We start from the raw sequence: 21073 nt of genomic DNA, 5'->3' as shown, positions 1-21073 counted from the left end.
CAGTTCGTTTTCGTAAACATGATGTTTGTAAACATTAAAGATTGCGTTTGGTAACCTAATCTCAGGGTTCCATATTTTAGTGTGTCTTGTATAAGAAAAACAAAACGTAATCAAAAAGTAGAAAGGTCATTTTGTAAGTAGAGAAATATTGGTTTGAAAACATGTAAGCACGGATGACTTAGTAATCGAACTGTAGTTTGTTTCTGTTCTTACCTTAGTTTCTATTTTATTTCGTGGTCAGTTTTCAACTTTATTCCTTATATGCCATTCAACATTAACCTACAAATTCAACATGGAAGTTCGGGCGTACACGACATAATAGCACGGGGGCCATGCACTCCCCACGCCGCACCCCCTCCCCCTTCCCCCCCCCCCCTAGACTTTCTTTCATAGGTACCAAATTGTTCGTCAGGACCAACTCTTTCAAAATAAAAAATGTTCCCATGAAAAAACTCTTTTGAACTATATATGATTTCACTGTTTTGAAAAGGACGACCATATAGATGATAATCAGTCACATCTTTGTCAGTTTTAGTGATAAAACAATAAAAATGGTGTCAAAATGGAGCTAGGACATTGACCTTTAAATAGCAGGATTTAATAGCAAACTCGGTTTGACTGAGTCTGTTCATGAGAGGTAATGGAATGTGCAACACCTCTTACGCCCCCTAGCACCTGTTTAAGCGGAACTCTATTACACGTACATGTATGTTTAATGGAATCCATGATCCCAAAGGACCAGAAAATACAACAACACTGAATCCAAGTAGGGGGAGACATTTTACAGCCGCCACACGGCACTTAAAGATTGCTGTTGTGATAGTTAATAAAATCTGTAAAAAGATCAAAACACAATTCTCAAATTTATGTATCATCTTCGACCGCAGAATAACCCACAACTGACTAGAAACGTAGATATAGCAAATATATTACTTAGAAAAATAACAACTCCATTGGATCTGCATTGACATATATAATTTTTACAGTGTGCAACCAAATTACTCAAAATCGCTGATCGTTTTTGGTATTGGCCAAAATGCTGTCTGCAACTGCCATTTCGTCCATGCTAAACTCGGTTCCAATTGTGCCCACTGTCTTTCGAATTCAGCACAACTGGACAAATAAAAATGTAAATTAATGTAAAATTATTCTATTAGCAGTAATTACCAGTGAAATACTATTATCCCGCGATATCATATCCTCGGTCATCAGTCTTATCAGCCTATTCTCTTGGACGAACCTCTTGCCCTTCGTTCCGACGCCTTCGGGATATTCTGGATCTATCAACTCCCATGAACAGATTCAGTCAAACCGAGTCTGCAATTGTTGCTTGGTTGCGTACTATGCAAAGAACATTTTTGCTGTTTTATCGCTGAAAGCGGTGTCCGGAAGTTACTACTCATCACCTATCTCAGTATCTGCTTGGGACATACTGACAAGGCATGAATTTTCAACGACTTTCCAGGCTAAGAACGCAAGTACAATACATAGGCATAATACTAGATATCTATCAATTACATTTTTACTAAACCATCCTGTAACATAAGATGAAATGTTGTTTAAATTTGCATTGTTAAATAAGTACGTATGTATGTTATCGTATATATGTTATCGTGCGTGCGTGTGTGTGTGTACGCGCGCGTTAGTGTGTTTCATGAAATAATCTGATACAAACATCCGTATCAGTGACGCAATGGATTGTCATACTCAGACGAATATAATCTATTTATCGTAATTGTCTTGTTTCAGAAACAGGTTTCATTTTTTTTTCTCAATTCTGACCGCTCTTGCACTATAAATATTTGGACCTGACTAGTACATAAATATTTACCTAACTTGAGGCAGAATTGTTATTCTTTACATCAGGTATAGAAGTCGTGTACAGAATTTATCTGTATCATTTTATTTTTCATTTACAGAAAACGAGTTTTTAAAACAATGTTTGCTAATTTGAAAAACAGAAATCAATTTCTAAGCGTTGTGTCATGTTTTCAGTCTTCGAAAATTTATGGTACTATTTTTATAATATTTAGTATGTAACAAAAAATTCAAGAATTGTGCTCGTCACTGCAAGAAATAAAAGTTCGATAGTAAAACGAATAAAAGCTAGTAGGGTTTATTTGTTTACAAACAAGGTCTTATTATCTTGTTCCAGTTATAAGTAATTATGCTTTGTTTAAGGATAATTCAACAGGCTGACATCCTGTCATGGAATGGATTTCTGAAACTTTGAACCTGGAGAAGTTAGAGTTCTTGAGCAACAGTGAGTTCCAACAGCTTCAGAGCTTTTTGCAAATTATGGCTTTATTTTGCAATGGCTATCATTTGAGAATTTTAACATCACTTTCAGATAATGGGATATTTTTAATTTTTAAGATACCTGTAAAAATGCAAATTTCATGGCTAAACATTATCTTTCTCTCTGCAAAATTGTACATAGAAATGTTGTTTTTATACTAAGATATCTTGAAAGATGTATAGCAGTCCGTCACCAAATAGATTAAAAACCTACTCTTTTAAAAAAATGTGGCGTCTAAAATGGCTGAAATGTACAATGGAAACTATCCAATCAAAATTGGTTTTGATGATAATTTCAAAACTAACCGGGATGTCTTGAAAATTAAAAAGAACGTTCCTATTATTCATTTGAATGATGTATAATTGTATCTGAAACTTAGACTTTATATATTATCTTCATTTTCTATCTGCTTTGTCATTATTTAATTAGTACAGAGGGTAATGAAACCTTAAAAGAATAGACCTATTAATTCTGTTGCTACAGACAGATCTGCTAAATTCCATAACAAACTTTTGATAACTTGAATAAATGCCATCCTTGAGTCTAAACTTCAGACTTCTTCAAAAAACTGCATAAATATATGGATCACCTTTTTTATTACTTGAAGAAATGTACACTTAAAACAGAACGGCTCGGACAATTCACACCTTCAAGCATGTCTGGTTTTGTCATTTGTATCATTAATCAATTTTATATGATGTCCTCTTATGAAGTTTTGTTGGATGTCTTAAATCACAAATGCAAAATGCGCAGATTGGTTATTTGCGTGAAACATTTACGCAGATACTGCCAGTATCATGAATTATACAAAATTTATATAAAAAAACGGCACGGTAAAAGTTGTTTAAATTTTCCATACAAGTCTCTCACTGGATACAGTATATTGCTGTAACATTGTAACATTTGAAATATTCACCATTAGGTGGGTCATACTTTAAGTCATATAAGCACATACATTAAGTTTTGTACCTAAAAAGTCGAAATCAAGTTACCATTATTATAACAACCTTAGAATGATATATAATGTCTTGGTTAAACGTATAAGCATATCTCAGATAATGAAATTATATTTATTTAAACAGAAACCAAGAAAATCTTGTTAAGGAGAAAGCATATTTTTCCATGAAAATGTGGATCAAACAGTACCTTATAGTACCTTTTGCCTTTTTACCTTATAGTGAATAACTTTGATTATTTCAAACAACTTCAGACTGAAGTTGTTACATCCATGTACTGTATCGTAGAATTTCTACTTCAAGGTCTACCATCTACCATCTACCATCCATGTACTTGATAGACCCGCCGCCTCAATAGTCTAGTGGTAGAGTGTCCGCTTTGAAAAATGGTAGCTCCCTTGCTTGGCACTCAGCATTGAAAGGTTTGAACCAGGCGGTTAAATAAGCACAGGTAAGTACAGTATCTGTTACTGGATAACTAGTTTGTCGCACAAGAGCTTTGTAGCTCGTGTTGTATGTTGGATTATATGCGACGTTAATTGTAAAGCTTACCTTTACCTTTACCTTTACAGTACCCATTCCGTTACTTTATTTTCCATTCCGTTTCTTATTCAGATATTTCGTGGTTGCCCGGATATTGTAAACAAACTTGTTGCTGCTAAATATTTTTATTATTTTTCTTCGGTTCGTGTTATTTTAACATTTTGGTTTGTTTCCGTATGATATATTGTCCTTAAATGTTTGATTAGCAAATTATATGATAGTTTTGGTTCATTTTAGGATCCAAAGATAATTGTGACAGAAATGGAATTATTCGTCCACGAATAAGGTCGTACCCAAGGCAGTAAAGAAATCTCTAATTAAATGTTTAACTGTTACATAACCAATGTATTAATTATCAAGTTATGAAATTATGTGTGATGATTTATATGCTCCCAACCACACACCTTAAAAAAATGAGAGGTATATTGTTTTGCTCCTGATTATTGCAATAGTCAATATAATTCGACATTCAGATTGTTTTATATTTGTGACGGGCAGTCTAAACGCCAAAACTTCGAAGGACCAAAATAATGGAGGATAAATCACAGTACACAGTTGTGTAAAGTTATTGGTTTTATCGCTTGCGAATATTGCGTGTAGACGCGATAAACGTTAATTGTGTACAGTACATACGTAGGTTTAAATCACCAGAAAATTTATAATTTTGGAAATTATTCGATAATTTTTACATAAATCAATGAGGAATTGATTCCCTTTTGATACAATCATGTAAGTTTTATTTGAATTTATGTCCAATTCTTGACATAATCGGCATTTTAACCTATAGCATGTAAAGCGTCGGCATGCAGCGATGAAAATTTCAACGGAAATTTCCTCCACTATTTTGGTCTTTTGAGTGTTTGACGGGAGTGGAGATATTGCCCATAAGAAAAATAACTCAATATTTCTTAGGATCGCGTCAAATTTGTTGGACTACTAGACATTGCCACCAATGGCAATGACTGTGGGCCTGTCTGACAGTGTCTGTCCGTCGGTGGATCGTTTAGCTACTAAGCTAAAAAATTCAGCCTTTTTTTTTTTATAATTTATTTTTCAATCTTCATACATTTACAAAATATGATGACTTGGACAAATGTTTTTAACAATAGATACAAAACATGTATTTTATGGTCATCTAATTAAACAAACATTTGTAGTATTAGATGTCAAAAGAAGACTTTTTCTATATATATATTTTTAGATGAAAAAAATTAGAGAACAAAAAATCTAAGAGAGAAAAAAGTTAAAAAGAGTAGATATATTGGATGTTTAGATCGTCTCCAAACTCATATAATTGTCTAAAAATTGTAATGGTTATTTATGCTACAATCATGTAAAAATCAATTTGTAGGCACACTGTCTAGAAAGTATCATTTTATTATATAGATGAAGAATAAAATATGTAAGATATTTTCTTTTTTTTTTATTATTATAGCCAACAGCATCTACATTCATACCTCAAAACCAGACCATTTGATATTATGTTGGTTTATTTTGTCATTTGATAATGCAATTTCTTTTTCAAGTTTTATCCTGATTTTAAGATATGATATGAAACTGTCAAAACTGAGTGTTTGTTTTCTATTTTTGATTTGAAAAATGTAAGATTTCATTAGAAATATTATAAAGTTTATCACATTTTTTTCGTTTTACGTTCCTTTCAGCGATACCAAAACTGACTACCCAAAGCTAAATTGTGTTTGAGATTTTTCTTGTCAAGGTACATATGTAATTTGTTCCACAGTTGTTGTACACAGTTACATTCCCAAAACATATGTTCTAATGTTTCAATATGCATATTGCAGAAATAACATAAATTTGATTCTGTTAATTTGTATTTAAATAATGATTTGTTTGTTGGGAGAATTCTCATCAGATGTTTGTATTGAAAACTTCGTATTTTTGTATCTATTGTTGCTTTCTGTGTTTGCATGTATATGTTTGACCAACAAGAGGGGTTCTCTGATATAATCGCTGACCATTTCATTTCTGACTTAATTATTGGTTTTGGTCTGTTTCTTCTTTGCGTGTCGTAAAGTAGTTTATTTGGTTCTTTTGTCTTTCTTAATTTATCTATAAGTAATTCATTTCGTGCATAAGATATATTCTCTTGCTTAAGCACCTGTTTAACAGTTTGTGGAATGCTTGCTATAAGATTGTAGTACTTCAAGAATTGATTGTTTTCTATATTATATAAAAATTTAAATTCGTCAAAAGTATAGAAAGCTTTTGTTCTGTAATCAAATAAATGTTCCAAATGCTTTATTCCCTTTTCGTACCAGTCTTTATAGAAAAATGTTTTATTTTCAAGTTTTATGCTTGTGTTATTCCATATTACCTGTTTACTTATGCTCTTATTGTTGTCCTGTGTATTAATATTTACCCAAGCTGTCAATAAATCTTTCATAAAAATGTTGGATTTACATATAGTTTCAATTTCTTTCTGAGAATAATTACATTCAAATAAAAGTTCTCCTCCAACATTAGATAATAATGTACTATAAAAGATCTTCCATTGTCCTTGGTTACTTTTATCTATTATCCTTCTGATCCAACAAGCTTTTATAGCATTTATGAAGTGATCTAGATTTATCATTTTTATACCACCCATTTTGTAGTCCAGTATAATAATCTCCCTATTAATTTTATCTGGTTTATTATCCCACAAGAATTTAAACAATTGTGTTTTAATCTCTTTCATTACTTCATTTGATGGGTTTGGTAACACTGTAAAAGGGTAAATTAGTTTTGGTAAAGCTAATGATTTTATAACAGTTACTTTTCCAAGTAGTGTTAGTTTTCTATGTTCCCATTGTTTAAACAGTTAGTAAAATTTTGAATCTTGGGTATCAGGTTTAACGTTATGCTGTCTTTTTTATCATTTGTAAATATCATTCCTAATGTTTGAGCTGACTCGGATGTCCAATTAAACATTTTATCTTTACAGTACCCGAGGTTTGTATCTTTTAATGATCCTATCCTTAGTATGTTAGTTTTGTTGATATTAAGTTTCAATCCAGATATACACTCGAAGTTCGATATAACATCTATTAGTTGTTCAAATGAATGTTTTGCACCATTATTGATAAAGGTTGCATCATCTGCAAACAGGGATTGTTTTATTTCAACATTATTAACTGTTATGCCTTTTATGATCTCATCAGTCTCAATATAATTTGAGAGGATTTCAATGCAAATAATAAATAAGGAAGAGGAAAGAGGACAGCCTTGTCTCACTCCACGTAGTATTGAAAAGGGTTTTGATAGATAGCCATTATTTATTACCATGCTGGTTATATCATTATAAAATAATTTTACCCACTGTATAAGAGAATCACCAAAATTGAAGTGTTTTAAACACCTTATCATAAAGTTATGATCTAGTGTATCGAAAGCTTTTTCGAAATCTGCGAACAATAAAAGTCCTGGTATTTTATTTTGTTGTGCGAAATCTATTATTTCATATATTAACCTAACATTTTCCCTATATATCTGCCTTTTATGAATCCTGTCTGTGCACTGCTTATGATAGAATTGATAATCTTTTTTATCCTGTTTGCTATGGTTTTGGCGGCAACTTTGTAATCTACATTTAATAGACTTATAGGGCGCCAGTTACTCAAAATTTGTGTGTCTTTATTTGGTTTCGGCATAAGCGAAATAATACCTTGTTTCTGCAAACTAGTCAGATGTCCGGTGTTGTAAGAGTAGTTAATAGATTGAATAAAGTACGTTTTAATCTCTGTCCAAAATATCTTATAAAATTCAACAGACATGCCATCTGAACCTGGACTTTTTTGATTCTTCATCTCCTTAAGAGCTTCGAAACATTCATTTTCGTTTAATATCCCTTCACATTTTTGTTTTTCGTTTTCATTTAAAGTTCGCGAATTGGGTCTAAAGAAATCATAATCGCAAGTTTTGGATTCTTTTTTGTTATATAGCTGTTTATAGAATTCTGCTTCTGCCTTTAAAATTTCATTTTGAGAAGTTATTTCTTTATCGTTGATTTTCAATTTGTATATTGTTTTTTTTTCTGCGTTTCTTTTTTCTAAGGCTGCAAAATATTTTGTATTTTTTTCATTTCCTTCAATACTTATTGCTTTTGCTCTGATCAACATTCCATTAATTCTGTTATCAATGATTTGATTTAATTCCTGCTGTTTTTTGTCAAGTTCTTCCTTTAAAGTTTTTATATTAATGCTATTATTATTTTCGCTTAAAATCTTTTCTTCCAATACTTCTATATTTTTGTTTATTTCTTTTTCAATTTTATTTTCTTCTCGTTTTCTATGGGTGGAATATTTTATTGTTTGATTTCTTATAGTGCCTTTAATGACTTCCCATAGAATGTTTGGGTTTGCATCCTTATAATTGTTACGGTTTCTCGAATGGCATTTCTTATTATTGTTTGATATTCTTTTTCAAGTAAAATGCTGTTGTTTAATTTAAAATAACCAGGGCCTTTTTTTGTGTTAATAAAATCCAATTCTAGTTCAACCAATGAATGGTCTGTTTGGTAGCCTGGTTGTATAGTGCAATTTTTGACATAGTGCGTTAAACACTCAGATACTAAAAAATAGTCAAGTCTACTGGAGATGATTGGAATTGTATTTGAATGCCATGTATATTGTAATTTTGATGGATTACATAATCTCCAAATATCTATTAAGTTTCCGATGTTAATGATATCATTTATTTTCTGTCTGCAGTTTTTATGGCTATCAATCTTTCCATTTCTTTTGTCAGTATTTGTATTCAATATGGTGTTAAAATCACCACCAATTATAAAATCTTCCTCTAAGTTTTGACTAATTTCTTTCTCAATAATCGTAAAAATATCAGCTTTATCCTCATTCGGCCCATATACATTCATAATATTAATTTGTTTTTCGTTTATAATCATGCTAACAATAATCAATCGCCCTTCAAGTAATTCATGATATGTTAAAATATCTCCTGTAAAGTTACGATTAAAAAGGATTGCTACCCCTTCACTATTGCTTTTGTCCCCACTAAAAAAAGATTTTCCCTCCCATTCCCTTTTCCATTTTTCAGCTATAAGTGTAGATGAATGTGTTTCTTGTAGTAAGCAGATAGAATATTTTTTAGATTCTAAATATTGAAACACTTGTTGCCTTTTCCTAAAATTTCCTAATCCTCTTACATTGATTGAGCAAATCCTAACCGTCTCGAAACTTAGTAGGTTTTTTTTTTTGATAATTAGACGTTTGGAAACGATCATACATCCACAATGTTTTTTCATGGTTTAAATTAGGTTCACTGTTGAGCCAATGCCATATCTACTATCTAAGTGAGTTGAGCATTTAAACCATTTAAGAATATAATAAAATTGTTTCTTTTGTTTCTGTAACATATCCTATAAATTACATAATTTTTTTTAGAGAGAAAATTTATTATATCATATTCGAAGATATTTTTCATTTTTATAACGAGAACAAGTATATATGTTTTAACTAAAGGTTTTGATAGGACTTCGTTTTTAAGATTTGAAAACGGTTTACATAATATTACTACATGCATACTTAAGAAACAACTTTTTTTCAAGTAATATATATTACTAATTTTATAATACATCCGTTTTTATGACTGAAAAAGATTTAGGTAACATATCAGGCATGTAAAATTAAAATTAAAACAAAATATGTTTCAATTATTTGACCTTGACTATAGTTGCTTAACACTATATTGAGTTTCAAGTAACAAATTACGATAGTAACAGAGATATTTGACTTTGTTAAAGGCTTAAATTAAAACTTCCCGAGATTTAAGGGACATATCTCTGTCATACTCCAAAAAATTCTCAATTAAAAAGGGGTATAACTCTGTAAGAGATCCAATTAGAGTTATTATGATGTATACTTGGTTGTAGATAACCATTCTTAATTTCCAGTCAATAGCTTTGATAGCAGCAGTGATAAAAATGTATTTGACTGTATCCTAAACTTTAACAATGGCAATGCCACGATGAGTGCAAATAGCTCTGCTTTTTCTTCAACAAGTTGAGCTGAAAATTTGTGCATAATGTTACAGTACTGAAATACCCACAGATGCACATGATATCACAAGTACTATATCAAAAACACCTTTTTAAGTTCTATTAAAAAACTTGCATATGACAGTACTATATCATATATGACAGGCATTTTTTAAATTATATACTATTATATATACATGATTTTACCATGACAATTTGTGTATAATGTCACAGTACTGAAACACATACAAAAGTATTCGATATTACAAGTACTATTTAAAAAAAACCCTTTTTAAGCTCTATTAAAAACTTACATAATATTATGACATTTACTATGTGACAGGCATTTTTTTTAAATTGTATAATATTATATATGAATTTACCTGAAAACTTGTGCATAATGTTACAGCACTGAATTACATACAAATGTACGTGATATTACTAGTACTATATAAAAAAAAAAAAAAAAAAAAAAAAAAAAAAAAACTTTTTTTAAGTTCTATTATAACACTTACATATGACAGTACTATATGGCAGGCATTTTTAAATTGTATGATATTATATATACATGATTTTACCTCAACATTTGTGTATAACACAGTACAGCACTTAAATACATACAAATGTACGCGATATTACAAGCACTATATCAAAAAGCCTTTTTAAGCTCTATTATAAAACTTACATATGACAGTATTATATGACAGGCATTTTTTAAATTGTGTAATATATACATGATTTTATCACAATATATTAAAAAGCTCGATTGTTCAGGCCAAAAATGTATTTTTTGACATCGCTAATTTTACCATTATAATAATACTTTCTATGAGGGTATTACAAAAATTTAATCACCTATTTTTTAACTTAAGAAAGTATGGTCATGATATTTATATTTTAAAGTAATATAAAATATGTCAATAAGAACTTTTGACTTGACTAGCATAACACTGATATCACAAATGACGTCACATACCTGTCTTAAAACATTGCATATCAATATGGAAAATACTGAAAAATTCAGTTTAAGTTCAGCTTAACAAGGTTTTTAATTAATATCATAAAAAAAGATTGCTATCTTTTGACTTGACTAGCATAACACTGATATCACAAATGACGTCACATACCTGTCTTAAAACATTGCATATCAATATGGAAAATACTGAAAAATTCAGTTTAAGTTCAGCTTAACAAGGTTTTTAATTAATATCATAAAAAAAGATTGCTATCTACACACATTATTCAAAAATGTATTTATTCAGACATCACAAAAGACGTCACGTACTGTTATGATAATTTGCGTATCAATTTTGGAAATATTTACAGTTTCAATAAACATAACTAGAATTGATATTTTTACCGTTAAAGTGGTAAAGAACTTTGGTCGTGGTAAACATGACACTAACACCGCAAATGACGTCGCTTACCGTTGTGAAAATTCGTGTATCAATATAGAACATATTGAAAAACCTCAATAAGCATGACTGTATTTGTACATTTTATTGTTAAAGTGATAAAGAATTTTGGACTTGGCAAACAATGTCACTGACATCAAAGACTGACGTCACATACTGTTATGAAAATTTGCCTCTATCACTATGGAAAATACTGAAAAATCTCTTTAAGCACGACTGTAGTTGAAAATTATCCTAGTAGAGTGATAAAGAACATTGGGCGTGGCATACACGTCATTGACATCACAAATGATCACTGACATCAAAGACTGACGTCGCATCCTGTTATGAAAATTTGCCTCTATCACTATGGAAAATACTGAAAAATCTCTTTAAGCACGACTGTAGTTGAAAATTTTCCTAGTAGAGTGATAAAGAACATTGGGCGTGGCATACACGTCATTGACATCACAAATGACGTCACGTACCTTTATGAAAATTTGCATATTAATATGGGAAATATTGAATAGTTTCAGGTTCCATTGAACTTAGCAACGTTTTAATTTAGAAACTAATAATGAATGTTATCTTCATACCTCGTCTAAAGATATGTTTTATCGGGACATCACATATGAGGATAAATCACAGTACACAGTTGTGTAAAGTTATTGGTTTTATCGCTTGCGAATATTGCGTGTAGACGCGATAAACGTTAATTGTGTACAGTACATACGTAGGTTTAAATCACCAGAAAATTTATAATTTTGGAAATTATTCGATAATTTTTACATAAATCAATGAGGAATTGATTCCCTTTTGATACAATCATGTAAGTTTTATTTGAATTTATGTCCAATTCTTGACATAATCGGCATTTAAACCTATACTGGTTGAGGACCACCAAATCCGGACGACCACCAAACCGGACAGTTTCGTAGCTGCTAATTTTTGCTATATTTTTAGCAATCTTTTATAAGTCAAACACACATTTGATTTTTTAACAATGATGTGGAATTATATCTGACAAAAATAACTTATTGAGGAGGAAATTTCATTTTTTGATTTCGTCATTCATACTGAAGCATGAAACTATCATGGGGGATTTGGAAATCCGCATTGCATTTCTTACTATCATATAGCAGTTTTCCACACAAAACAAATCTGAATAAAATTTATATCTTTATGGCCAATAATGAATACTTTGACTCGTTTTCACATCACATAGCAAAATGTCATCAGTACAGAGGTTCCCATAAGTTGTAAAAAACTGTCCAGATATATGGTACTGCCAAGCAGTGAAAGTAAGTAGTTTAGTTGGCCCTACATTCGGCCCTGGAAAGGGCATTAATCATTCGTTAGGGGTAAACAAATTAAGTCTTCTTCTTGAGGGTGCACCTAACTATGTTCATGTGAAATTTCACAGTTGTAATGAAGGAAATGAAAGAGAAAATGGCGAAAAACCTCTAAAAGTGTCCGGTTGGTGGCCCCCGACCAGTAGCATGTAAAGCGTCGGCATGCAGCGATGAAAATTTCAACGGAAATTTCCTCCACTATTTTGGTCTTTTGAGTGTTTGACGGGAGTGTAGATATTGCCCATAAGAAAAATAACTCAATATTTCTTAGGATCGCGTCAAATTTGTTGGACTACTAGACATTGCCACCAATGGCAATGACTGTGGGCCTGTCTGACAGTGTCTGTCCATCGGTGGATCGTTTAGCTACTAAGCTAAAAAATTCAGCCTTAGAGATGTTTTTATTATGCTGTTACGGACCTCTGAGCTCAAACGAATCTCGTATTGAAACCTAACCAGAAATCGTGCCAGAAGTCAATGTCATACTATAATTTCAAATGAAATGCAATGGACTCACCTTTTACTTTAAAATGTTTCTAATCCATTTTTCTTTTGATCTCACACAAATTAGCCCATGCAACATTATCTGAACACAGGTTATACTTACAAGTTTCAAATGGGTACCACTGTCTGCAATATTTTGTCTGCCATTGTGACCTGATCAGTGTACTCTTCATTCTGAAAACAAATAGGCGGTATAAAGTCATTATTTATTGACCTTTTCTGTGAACTTAAACCTTCTAAGGAATGTTTTTCATGAACTTTGTTGAAAATGATTATAAATGTTTATAATTCAATTAAATTCATAAATATACAAAATGTTGATCTTGATTTTCAAAAATAACCACGTGCTCTGAACTTTGTATTACATCATCAGTTTCTCACGAGAGACTGTGCAAGATGTTGCAGTTCAACACTGGTTAATTAATCAAATGGGGGTTACGCCATAACTTAATGGACGCAGCCATTAGAAAATAAAAATAGCATCATTTAAGTTATGGTAGCCAGAACTGTTTAGCTAGTAGTAGCCTACATGCTGATCATCAATAACCCAAGTTTTGAATTCATCCAGATAGTCTGCTTGCATTTAAATTTATCTCTCAAGTAATTTTTTCTCTGCTCACTAAATGGAAAATAGACTTGCAATTGTTCATTTATTATACCAAGTATTCGAAAAAAGGCAAATCACTGAAATGATGGTGATTTGTCAAAGAAAGATCAAGGATAGAGATTGCCAATTAAAAATATGGATCATTTGGCCCAAAAAAACTTGCCAAAAAAAAAGAAAGACTCATAAAATTTTGACTTGCAGTTTGAAATGTTCATCTGCATTTCGTGAGTATTCAAGGGAATGCAGTGAATGGCAGTGGTCAGACTTCATAGGATGATTGCCTATGGTTAGATGACTGATATTGTTTGGGGAGTCAGTTAGTTGAAGGTCAAGGTTACAGTGATCTTGACACTGAAAAGGGTTCCGGCTCAGTTACCAAAAGCACTACAATCCTTGAAAATCATATGATGATTTCCTGTGATCAGTAGACCACCCCTAGTGTTTTAGAGTCAGTAGATCAAAAGCCAAGGTTACAATGAAACTTAAAACAGTTTCAGCTCAGTTACTACAAAACTCTTTGGTCTACAGTCGTCGAACTTCATAGGATGATTGTCTAGGGCCAGTGGATGATCTCTATTGCTTTGGGATTCAGAAGGTCAAAGGTTAAGGCCACAGTGACCTCTAGACTGAAAATGATTTCCACTCAAGAACTAAAGAACACTTTGAACTGCAGTCGTCAAACTTCATAAGATGATTGCCTGTGGTCATTAGATGACAATTTCTGTTTTGGGAGTCTGTCAGTAAAAGGTCGCACTCTTCGGCCAACCTTGGTTTTAACTTCAGAGTGTGATTGCCTGTGGTCAGTAGATGATCCTTACTGTAAGTCAAAGGTCAAATCACAGTGACCTTGAGACTGAAAAGGATTTGCGCTGAATAGCTAAACAATGCTTCATATGACATTAGCCTGTGGTCAGTAGACCAATTGTTTTGGTTTTCAGTAGGTCAGTAGTCAAGGTCACAATGACATCTAGACTGAAAACTGTTTCTGATCAATGAGTAAACTTAAAGAACGCTTTGGCTGTCAAACTTCATACAAAGGTTGCCTGTTGTCAGTGAATGACCTTCATTGATTTTAAGGTCATTTGCTAGGTTTTAGCATACAAAAGTACAATACAATTTAAATTGACCTAGCAATATATGCATGACACAATGTGCACTTCAGTGGAAGCTTGCACTTGATATCTGCTTCTGCAAGAAACATTTTAATTTCACAGTGATTATAGTAGTTATCCACATGATTGGCATTTCACAGCAGGGTCACATACCTTACTGGAAGGATTAGGCTAACATTAAATGTTATCAATCCAGATAATGTCTTATGAGAAAAAACACCTTCCCAGAAGGCTTCTTCACATCCACTTAGACTCATTTTCCTGTAGTACTTCAAAATACTGGTACTAACTATAGTAACATCAGTACTTGAAGATATCCATTGTCTATATTTTAGTACCAGTATTTGAAAGTAATCATGCAAAAGGAAATTAGTACATGTAATGTACAATGTTGACATCATTCTTGTTTACAAATATGTTGTGTTTGTAAAATCAAAGTCACTCGTAAACAGTCTCTAAATATTACTGCAACACAATGTGAAATGGTTTCTCTCCCTTACATTTTGTAAGCTAGTGTTAGCAGCTTGTGCTTATATATAGTTCAGTACAACAGAAGATGTGATAAAAAAAATAAGCTGTTGAATACTGATTAAAATAAAAGGAAAGAATATTTCTGAATGTAAGATGTCTAATTCCACATGTTTCTGAAAGTGTTTGTGATAGAAAAGTATTCTCTTACACAGGATAGTGTTTTCCAAGAGAAAATTGTTCAAGGTACGGTTTAATAAGTCACAAATCTGTCAGTACAATGGATGGTAGTTCTATTTGGCACAAGTGTACATAACATGGCAATTTAAAACAAATGATAATAGGTAAGGGTAGATTTCTCAGAAGCACAGAGCACCACAAACACAGCCTCAGAGCCACGCATTTGCAAAATAGGCCCACAACAAAAAGAAGCTGTAACAGAAAAATATTATAGATGGGTTGCTTCAAAAATCCAATAAGTACATTTTAATTTTATGCAAAATATAGAAAAAGGGGGAGGAAAGGGTAGGGGGTAGAAAAAAGGGGGCGGGGGTTGAAGGTGAAAGTGGAACAAGGATGAATATTCAAAAGGGAATGCTACGTTCCACAGTTACCCTACAACGTAAACCACAGCAGCGCAGACACTCGTACAAAAAACAAACACACACATACACATAACTAACTTACATAGATAAACAGACAAGTAAGATATAACAACACTAGGGCACCGCCCAAGACACATAGATGCACAACCACACAAACGCACACACATATAAGCAGAAAAAAAAACAAAAATCAGGCATCGCCTTAGTGAACAGCAGTGAACCTAATACCAGTTAACATTTACAGTCAAACTGCATTCTCTTAAACTTGCTGGAACCTGCAAAATTTGTTCCAGAAATCGATAGTTCAGGCCACCAAAACAATATACAACATAGAATTTTTTATGGGACCTGACGATGAGCTCGCGGAAAGGTTGGTGTTCGAATTATCAGAGTTCAGGCGAACGAAGTTTGACTGTAGTTTAGTTGACTAGAAGATATTTCTATGTTCTTTCAAGTTATATTCACATGTTCATTGTTGTATACAATTTTTATTATTTAAGGTAAAGATGTCCTCCATTGTGATGTACAATTTTTGTTATTTAAGGAAAAGATGTCCTCCATTGTGATGTACAATTTTTGTTATTTAAGGTAAAGATGACCTCCATTGTGATGTACAATTTTTGTTATTTAAGGTAAAGATGTCCTCCGACTTAGTAGCAACCTGGAACCTGAGTCTGCCTGATGGTAAACACAAAGTGGAGTTTGAACACGGAACCACTTCTGGAAAACGAGTGATTATCGTAGATGGCAAAGTGAGTTCTCTTAACCTTTAGTCTGCTGGCTGGATGTGATTCTGCCTTTGCGACCAGTGCAGATCAAGATCAGCCTGCACATATGTGCAGGCTGATCATGGTCTGCACTGTTCGCTATTCAGAGAGTAAATTCAGTGAAAATCCCTTTGAATAATAAATGGTATTGCCCAAATTGAATGATAGACCAGTCCATTTTAGAAATTTAGCAGGGTAAGGGTTAATATATTATTGGCCTATCTGCCAAGTTTGAAAAGGTTACTTTGCATTTGCAAATCAAGGAGTTCTTGTAAATGTCTATTTCTATGACATGTATTCTACAATGAACAGTTCGTCTTATTCCTTTGTAAAACAAATGAAAGGTCCTGGTCTTTCTAAAGAATTTCTGCTCCTCTTGAAGTCTTCCAAGCAGTTCTTAAAGAGCCTAACATTTATAACAAGTAAATTTTGTCAAAGATTTCTAACTTCTTTCATCTGTCTCATTATCAGCAATTTAAATGATAGTGTTTTTTAAGTTTAGGGGAATGGTGACAGGGCCCGTAAGGAGGGGAAAATTGCGCTGTAACCACTAAAATAGGGGAAAAGTTGCATCATGATAAAAGCAGTATTTTTCATAAATATATTACACTAAAAAAGAAAATGATTTAAAAGCATATTGTCTCATGTTTTAAATGGTACAGTTTACATTATCATGTACATCTAGAGACATGCGCTTTTCTCAAAAGCGGCTCTAGTTTGTAATTGTTTTTGTGCATTGCAAAAAATTCATGTCACAAAGTTAATATCAAATACCACTGAGTCTTGTACAAAATATTTTATAAAATTTTACCAAAACTCTAAAAAATTGAAAATATCAAGTACACGTAGAATAGTGTGTTACTATATGTTTTTTGTTTATTTTAAGGAAATTCACAGAGAAGATTGGATGTTTAAACTCGTTGGGAAAGAACACTTTAGTGTTGGAAAAGCAAAGTGTACAATATCAATAGATGCTTGTTCAGGCTTTGCCTACGAATACACATTGTCAGTAAATGGCAAATCACTGGAGAAGTTCAGTGAAAATCAGAGTAAAATAATGAACTGTTGGTGTTTTACACTTGGATCAAAGAGCAGTACACCATTTAGGGTAGTTTTAGGTAAGGTCTTACTAAGATGACAGAACAGTACAATCACTACTAGATTATTTTTCTTGCACACCGTATGTTACAAATTTTAAAATAAATAGAGTGAAACGAAACACTTACTTTGTAGTACTCTTTCAAATAGTAACACATTTAAACAAAATACAGGAAATTAACATTCATAAACAGAAGTGACATTGATAGTTTCAGTGAGGCACATCAGCAAAGTTCTGGTGTAGTTTAGGTTTGAAACTGGGCCATTTTTAAAGATTAACAAATTTAGGTCAGTTGGTGAAAGGAAAGAGAAACCTTGTGAACACTCTATCATGTTTTCTACCCTTATCTTTATAAAAACTCGTCACAGCTATTGTATTGATTTATTCGATATCAATTACAAAAGAATGTTATCTTAGATAAAACCTAGGCAACTAGGTCAGACTATTGAAAAGCATTGGGAATCATCTAAATGCCACATTTTCTACACAGACTCATGAAACTGTCCGAATGTTAATAAAAGTGAGGTGAAGTGAGAAATTGGGTATTAAAATCTTGGATTAGAAACTAGTTCAAATTATATAAAATTGTTAACACTATGTATGCCTTAGTTTCTACCTAATCTTCATGAAACTTGTTCAGAATGTTTTCTGTGTGAACTGTTTGAAACTGGTACATTGAGACAAAAATCTAGGTCAAAGATTTTATTCTTTTTGTTGGTTAAACTAATAACATTAATGAATATATGAGCCACGACATGAGAAAACCAACATAGCGGGTTTGCGACCAGCATGGATCCAGACCAGCCTGCGCATCCATGCAGTCTGGTCAGGATCCATGCTGTTCGCTTTTAAAGCCTATTGGAATTGGAGAAACTGTTAGCGAACAGCATGGATCCTGACCAGACTGCGCGGATGCGCAGGCTGGTCTGGATCTGTGCTGTTCGCAAACCCACTATGTTGGTATTTTCATGGCACGGCTCATATATAAATTTCTAACATTTATGTTTTGTTGTTTAGATAATCAGTAACAGTTTTTTTATTACTCTGTAAAACTGAGAAAAAATTGTTTTAACTTTACAGAAAAAAATACACTTGATGTATGGGTAAATGGAAAGAAAATGGAACAGTTCGTAAGTATTTGTTAAAACTATTTTTGAATTAAATTCTTTGTTTCTAATTATACTGCAGTATTACATTTGTCACAAACTGAATAATTATATTTTGTATAATTCTTTAAAGCTTCTTGCCCACACTGTGGGTGAAAATTTTTCCTCATGTCAGGGGTTTAGGTCCATTTTTTTTGGAGAAGTCACTTCTCGCTCCAGCTGATTTAGGGAGACTTTAGGGACTTTTCCTACCTCAGTGCTGTTTAGTGATACAAAAAGTGGATGTAATTTTCTTGTTTCTATATAAAAAACTTTGAAGTGACCATTCATTTTCTTAGTGAGGTCATTTCTCATACAGCAGTTATTGTTTCATTACAATATTCTGAAAAACAGACGTTTTCAAAATTCAAGCCAATGCTGTTAATTTAACCTGCAGATTTTTGATGATATCTGTATGAAGTATTTATTATTAACACCGAGTCATCACCTTGGTGAACAATATCTCACTCAAATAAAACTGAAAGTAAACTGTTCAAACTAGAAATACATATTCAAATCAATTCATCAATGGAAGTCAATTTAACGTAGTTAATACATTACATGTCATTCTTTTACCATAGATAACAAATAATTGTGTACAATATTCCAATTAATCGCATGGTTAATCAGCAATTTATTTATAAAACATTGTTTTTTGCACTCGAACATGTTGACAATAAAACGCAAAATGTCAAAGACGAAACTATGGAGCTAACTGGCTAAACACAACCGACACTGGTGTGTCGGATAATTTGATTCGCTTTCACACTTCTCGGGAAAATCGTGCAAGTACCTGAAGTAGGCGGAGCTTAAATTATGCTATCAGCGTGTGTCTCTGTACTCATTTTGACACCATGCAAATTGTCAACAGTCCGGGTAGCGGTAATTAGCGAATGCGGATATCAAAGAAAATCGGGCGACTTGCATTTCACTTTGATGTTAGTTTTGAGTGAAGTTTGAAGTTCCAGAGCGCCTATTTTGCTCAAGTTGCCCACTCGCGAGAGACCTGCATGTTCATTTCCCCAAAGTTGAGCATAGAATATATACATGACTCTGAAAATTGATAAAGTGTGTGAAAATAAATGTTAGATATTGGTAAAAATGTAAGAATGTAAATTTTTATGCAATATTTCAAAAATGGTTTACTACATTATGCACAATATTTTTGTTTATTTGTAAATAAGAATATCATGCAAAAGTCTTATGTCAGAAAGTTTGTACCACTAGGCACTTTCAGAAGTATTTTTAGTCCTAACACTTTTGCCAACAACCACATTGGAACAGACATTATCAAAGTTTTCGATCAATAGGAGTCTTCTGTATTGCCAATGCAATACTTGGTCACTTGTTTGTCAGATCTTTGGTATTTTGGGGTTGAAATTCATTTTCTTGAAGTTATTGACCCTTAAAAGTTCTAATCTGTCTTTAGATAGGTAGTATTTCTATTTTTAGCTTGACTATCTGAAGAATAAGTAGAGCTATCCTACTCACCACGATGTCTGCGTCACACCTTGGTTAAGTTTTTCGTACCAGTCCACATTTTGACAAAGTCTTTTGAGATAAAGCTTTAAAACTTTGCACATGTTTACCATCGCCATTTCCAGTCATAGGCAAGAGTACATAACTCCATCAAGGATGTTGGCTGAATTATGGCCCCTTTTGACTTAGAAATCTTGGTTAAGTTTTTCGTACCAGTTCATATTTTGACAAAGTCTTTTAAGATAAAGCTTTGAAACTTTCAACACTTGTTAACCATCACCATGTCCAGTTATAGACAAGAGTACATAACTCTTCGAACTGGCCTAGATTTTATCAAGGTTATCATTCTTACAAAAATTCATGCAGATCAGTTGAAAAATACTTTCTCTTTCGCATACACAAGCTAAATGTTGACAGACAGAAGACAGACAGATGAAAGACGGACGCCAGACATCGAGCGATCAAAACAAGAGGGCCAAGATGGCCCTAGGTCGCTCACCTAAGAAACACTCCATAACAGTGTAAAACATGTTTGACCTAGTGATTTCATGGAAACAAATATTCTGACCAATTTTCATTAAGATTGGACCAAAAAATTGGTCTCTTGTGATAAAACAAGCATTTTCTTAGACATGACCTAGGTTTTGACCCTAGATGACCCATGTTCAAACTCGACCTAGATTTTATCAAGGCAATCATTCTGACCAAAATTCATGAAGATCAACTGAAAAATACAGCCTCTATC

General features: G+C 32.6%; 1 protein-coding gene across 2 annotated transcripts; it reads left to right on the top strand.

Annotated features, from left to right (window-relative positions):
* Positions 1-3854: 3854 nt before the first annotated feature.
* LOC123559981 (fas apoptotic inhibitory molecule 1-like) lies at positions 3855-20611 on the top strand. 2 transcript variants are annotated; one of them, XM_053552214.1, is made up of 4 exons: positions 3855-3939; positions 16471-16590; positions 17492-17723; positions 18785-20611. In XM_053552214.1, exons 2-4 carry the CDS (start codon positions 16477-16479, stop codon positions 18847-18849), a joined length of 411 nt encoding a protein of 136 aa, XP_053408189.1. In that variant the 5' UTR covers positions 3855-3939; positions 16471-16476; the 3' UTR covers positions 18850-20611. The 2 variants fall into 2 exon arrangements, with proteins under 2 accessions (XP_053408189.1, XP_053408188.1); XM_053552213.1 differs by having other exon boundaries at positions 3885-3962.
* The last annotated feature ends 462 nt before the right edge of the window (positions 20612-21073 follow it).

The sequence above is a fragment of the Mercenaria mercenaria genome, chromosome 10 (genome assembly GCF_021730395.1).
Source record: "Mercenaria mercenaria strain notata chromosome 10, MADL_Memer_1, whole genome shotgun sequence".
In the NCBI taxonomy this organism is placed as follows: domain Eukaryota; kingdom Metazoa; phylum Mollusca; class Bivalvia; order Venerida; family Veneridae; genus Mercenaria; species Mercenaria mercenaria.
Note: the sequence above shows the minus strand (reverse complement) of the source record. Positions and strands in the feature narration are given on the sequence as shown.

Coding starts and splice junctions, on each gene's coding strand:
- LOC123559981 (XM_053552214.1), top strand. CDS start 16,477: ATGTCCTCCGACTTAGTAGCAACCTGGAACCTGAGTCTGCCTGATGGT. Junction 16,591..17,491: donor TGATTATCGTAGATGGCAAA/GTGAGTTCTCTT, acceptor GTTTATTTTAAG/GAAATTCACAGAGAAGATTG. Junction 17,724..18,784: donor ACCATTTAGGGTAGTTTTAG/GTAAGGTCTTAC, acceptor TTAACTTTACAG/AAAAAAATACACTTGATGTA.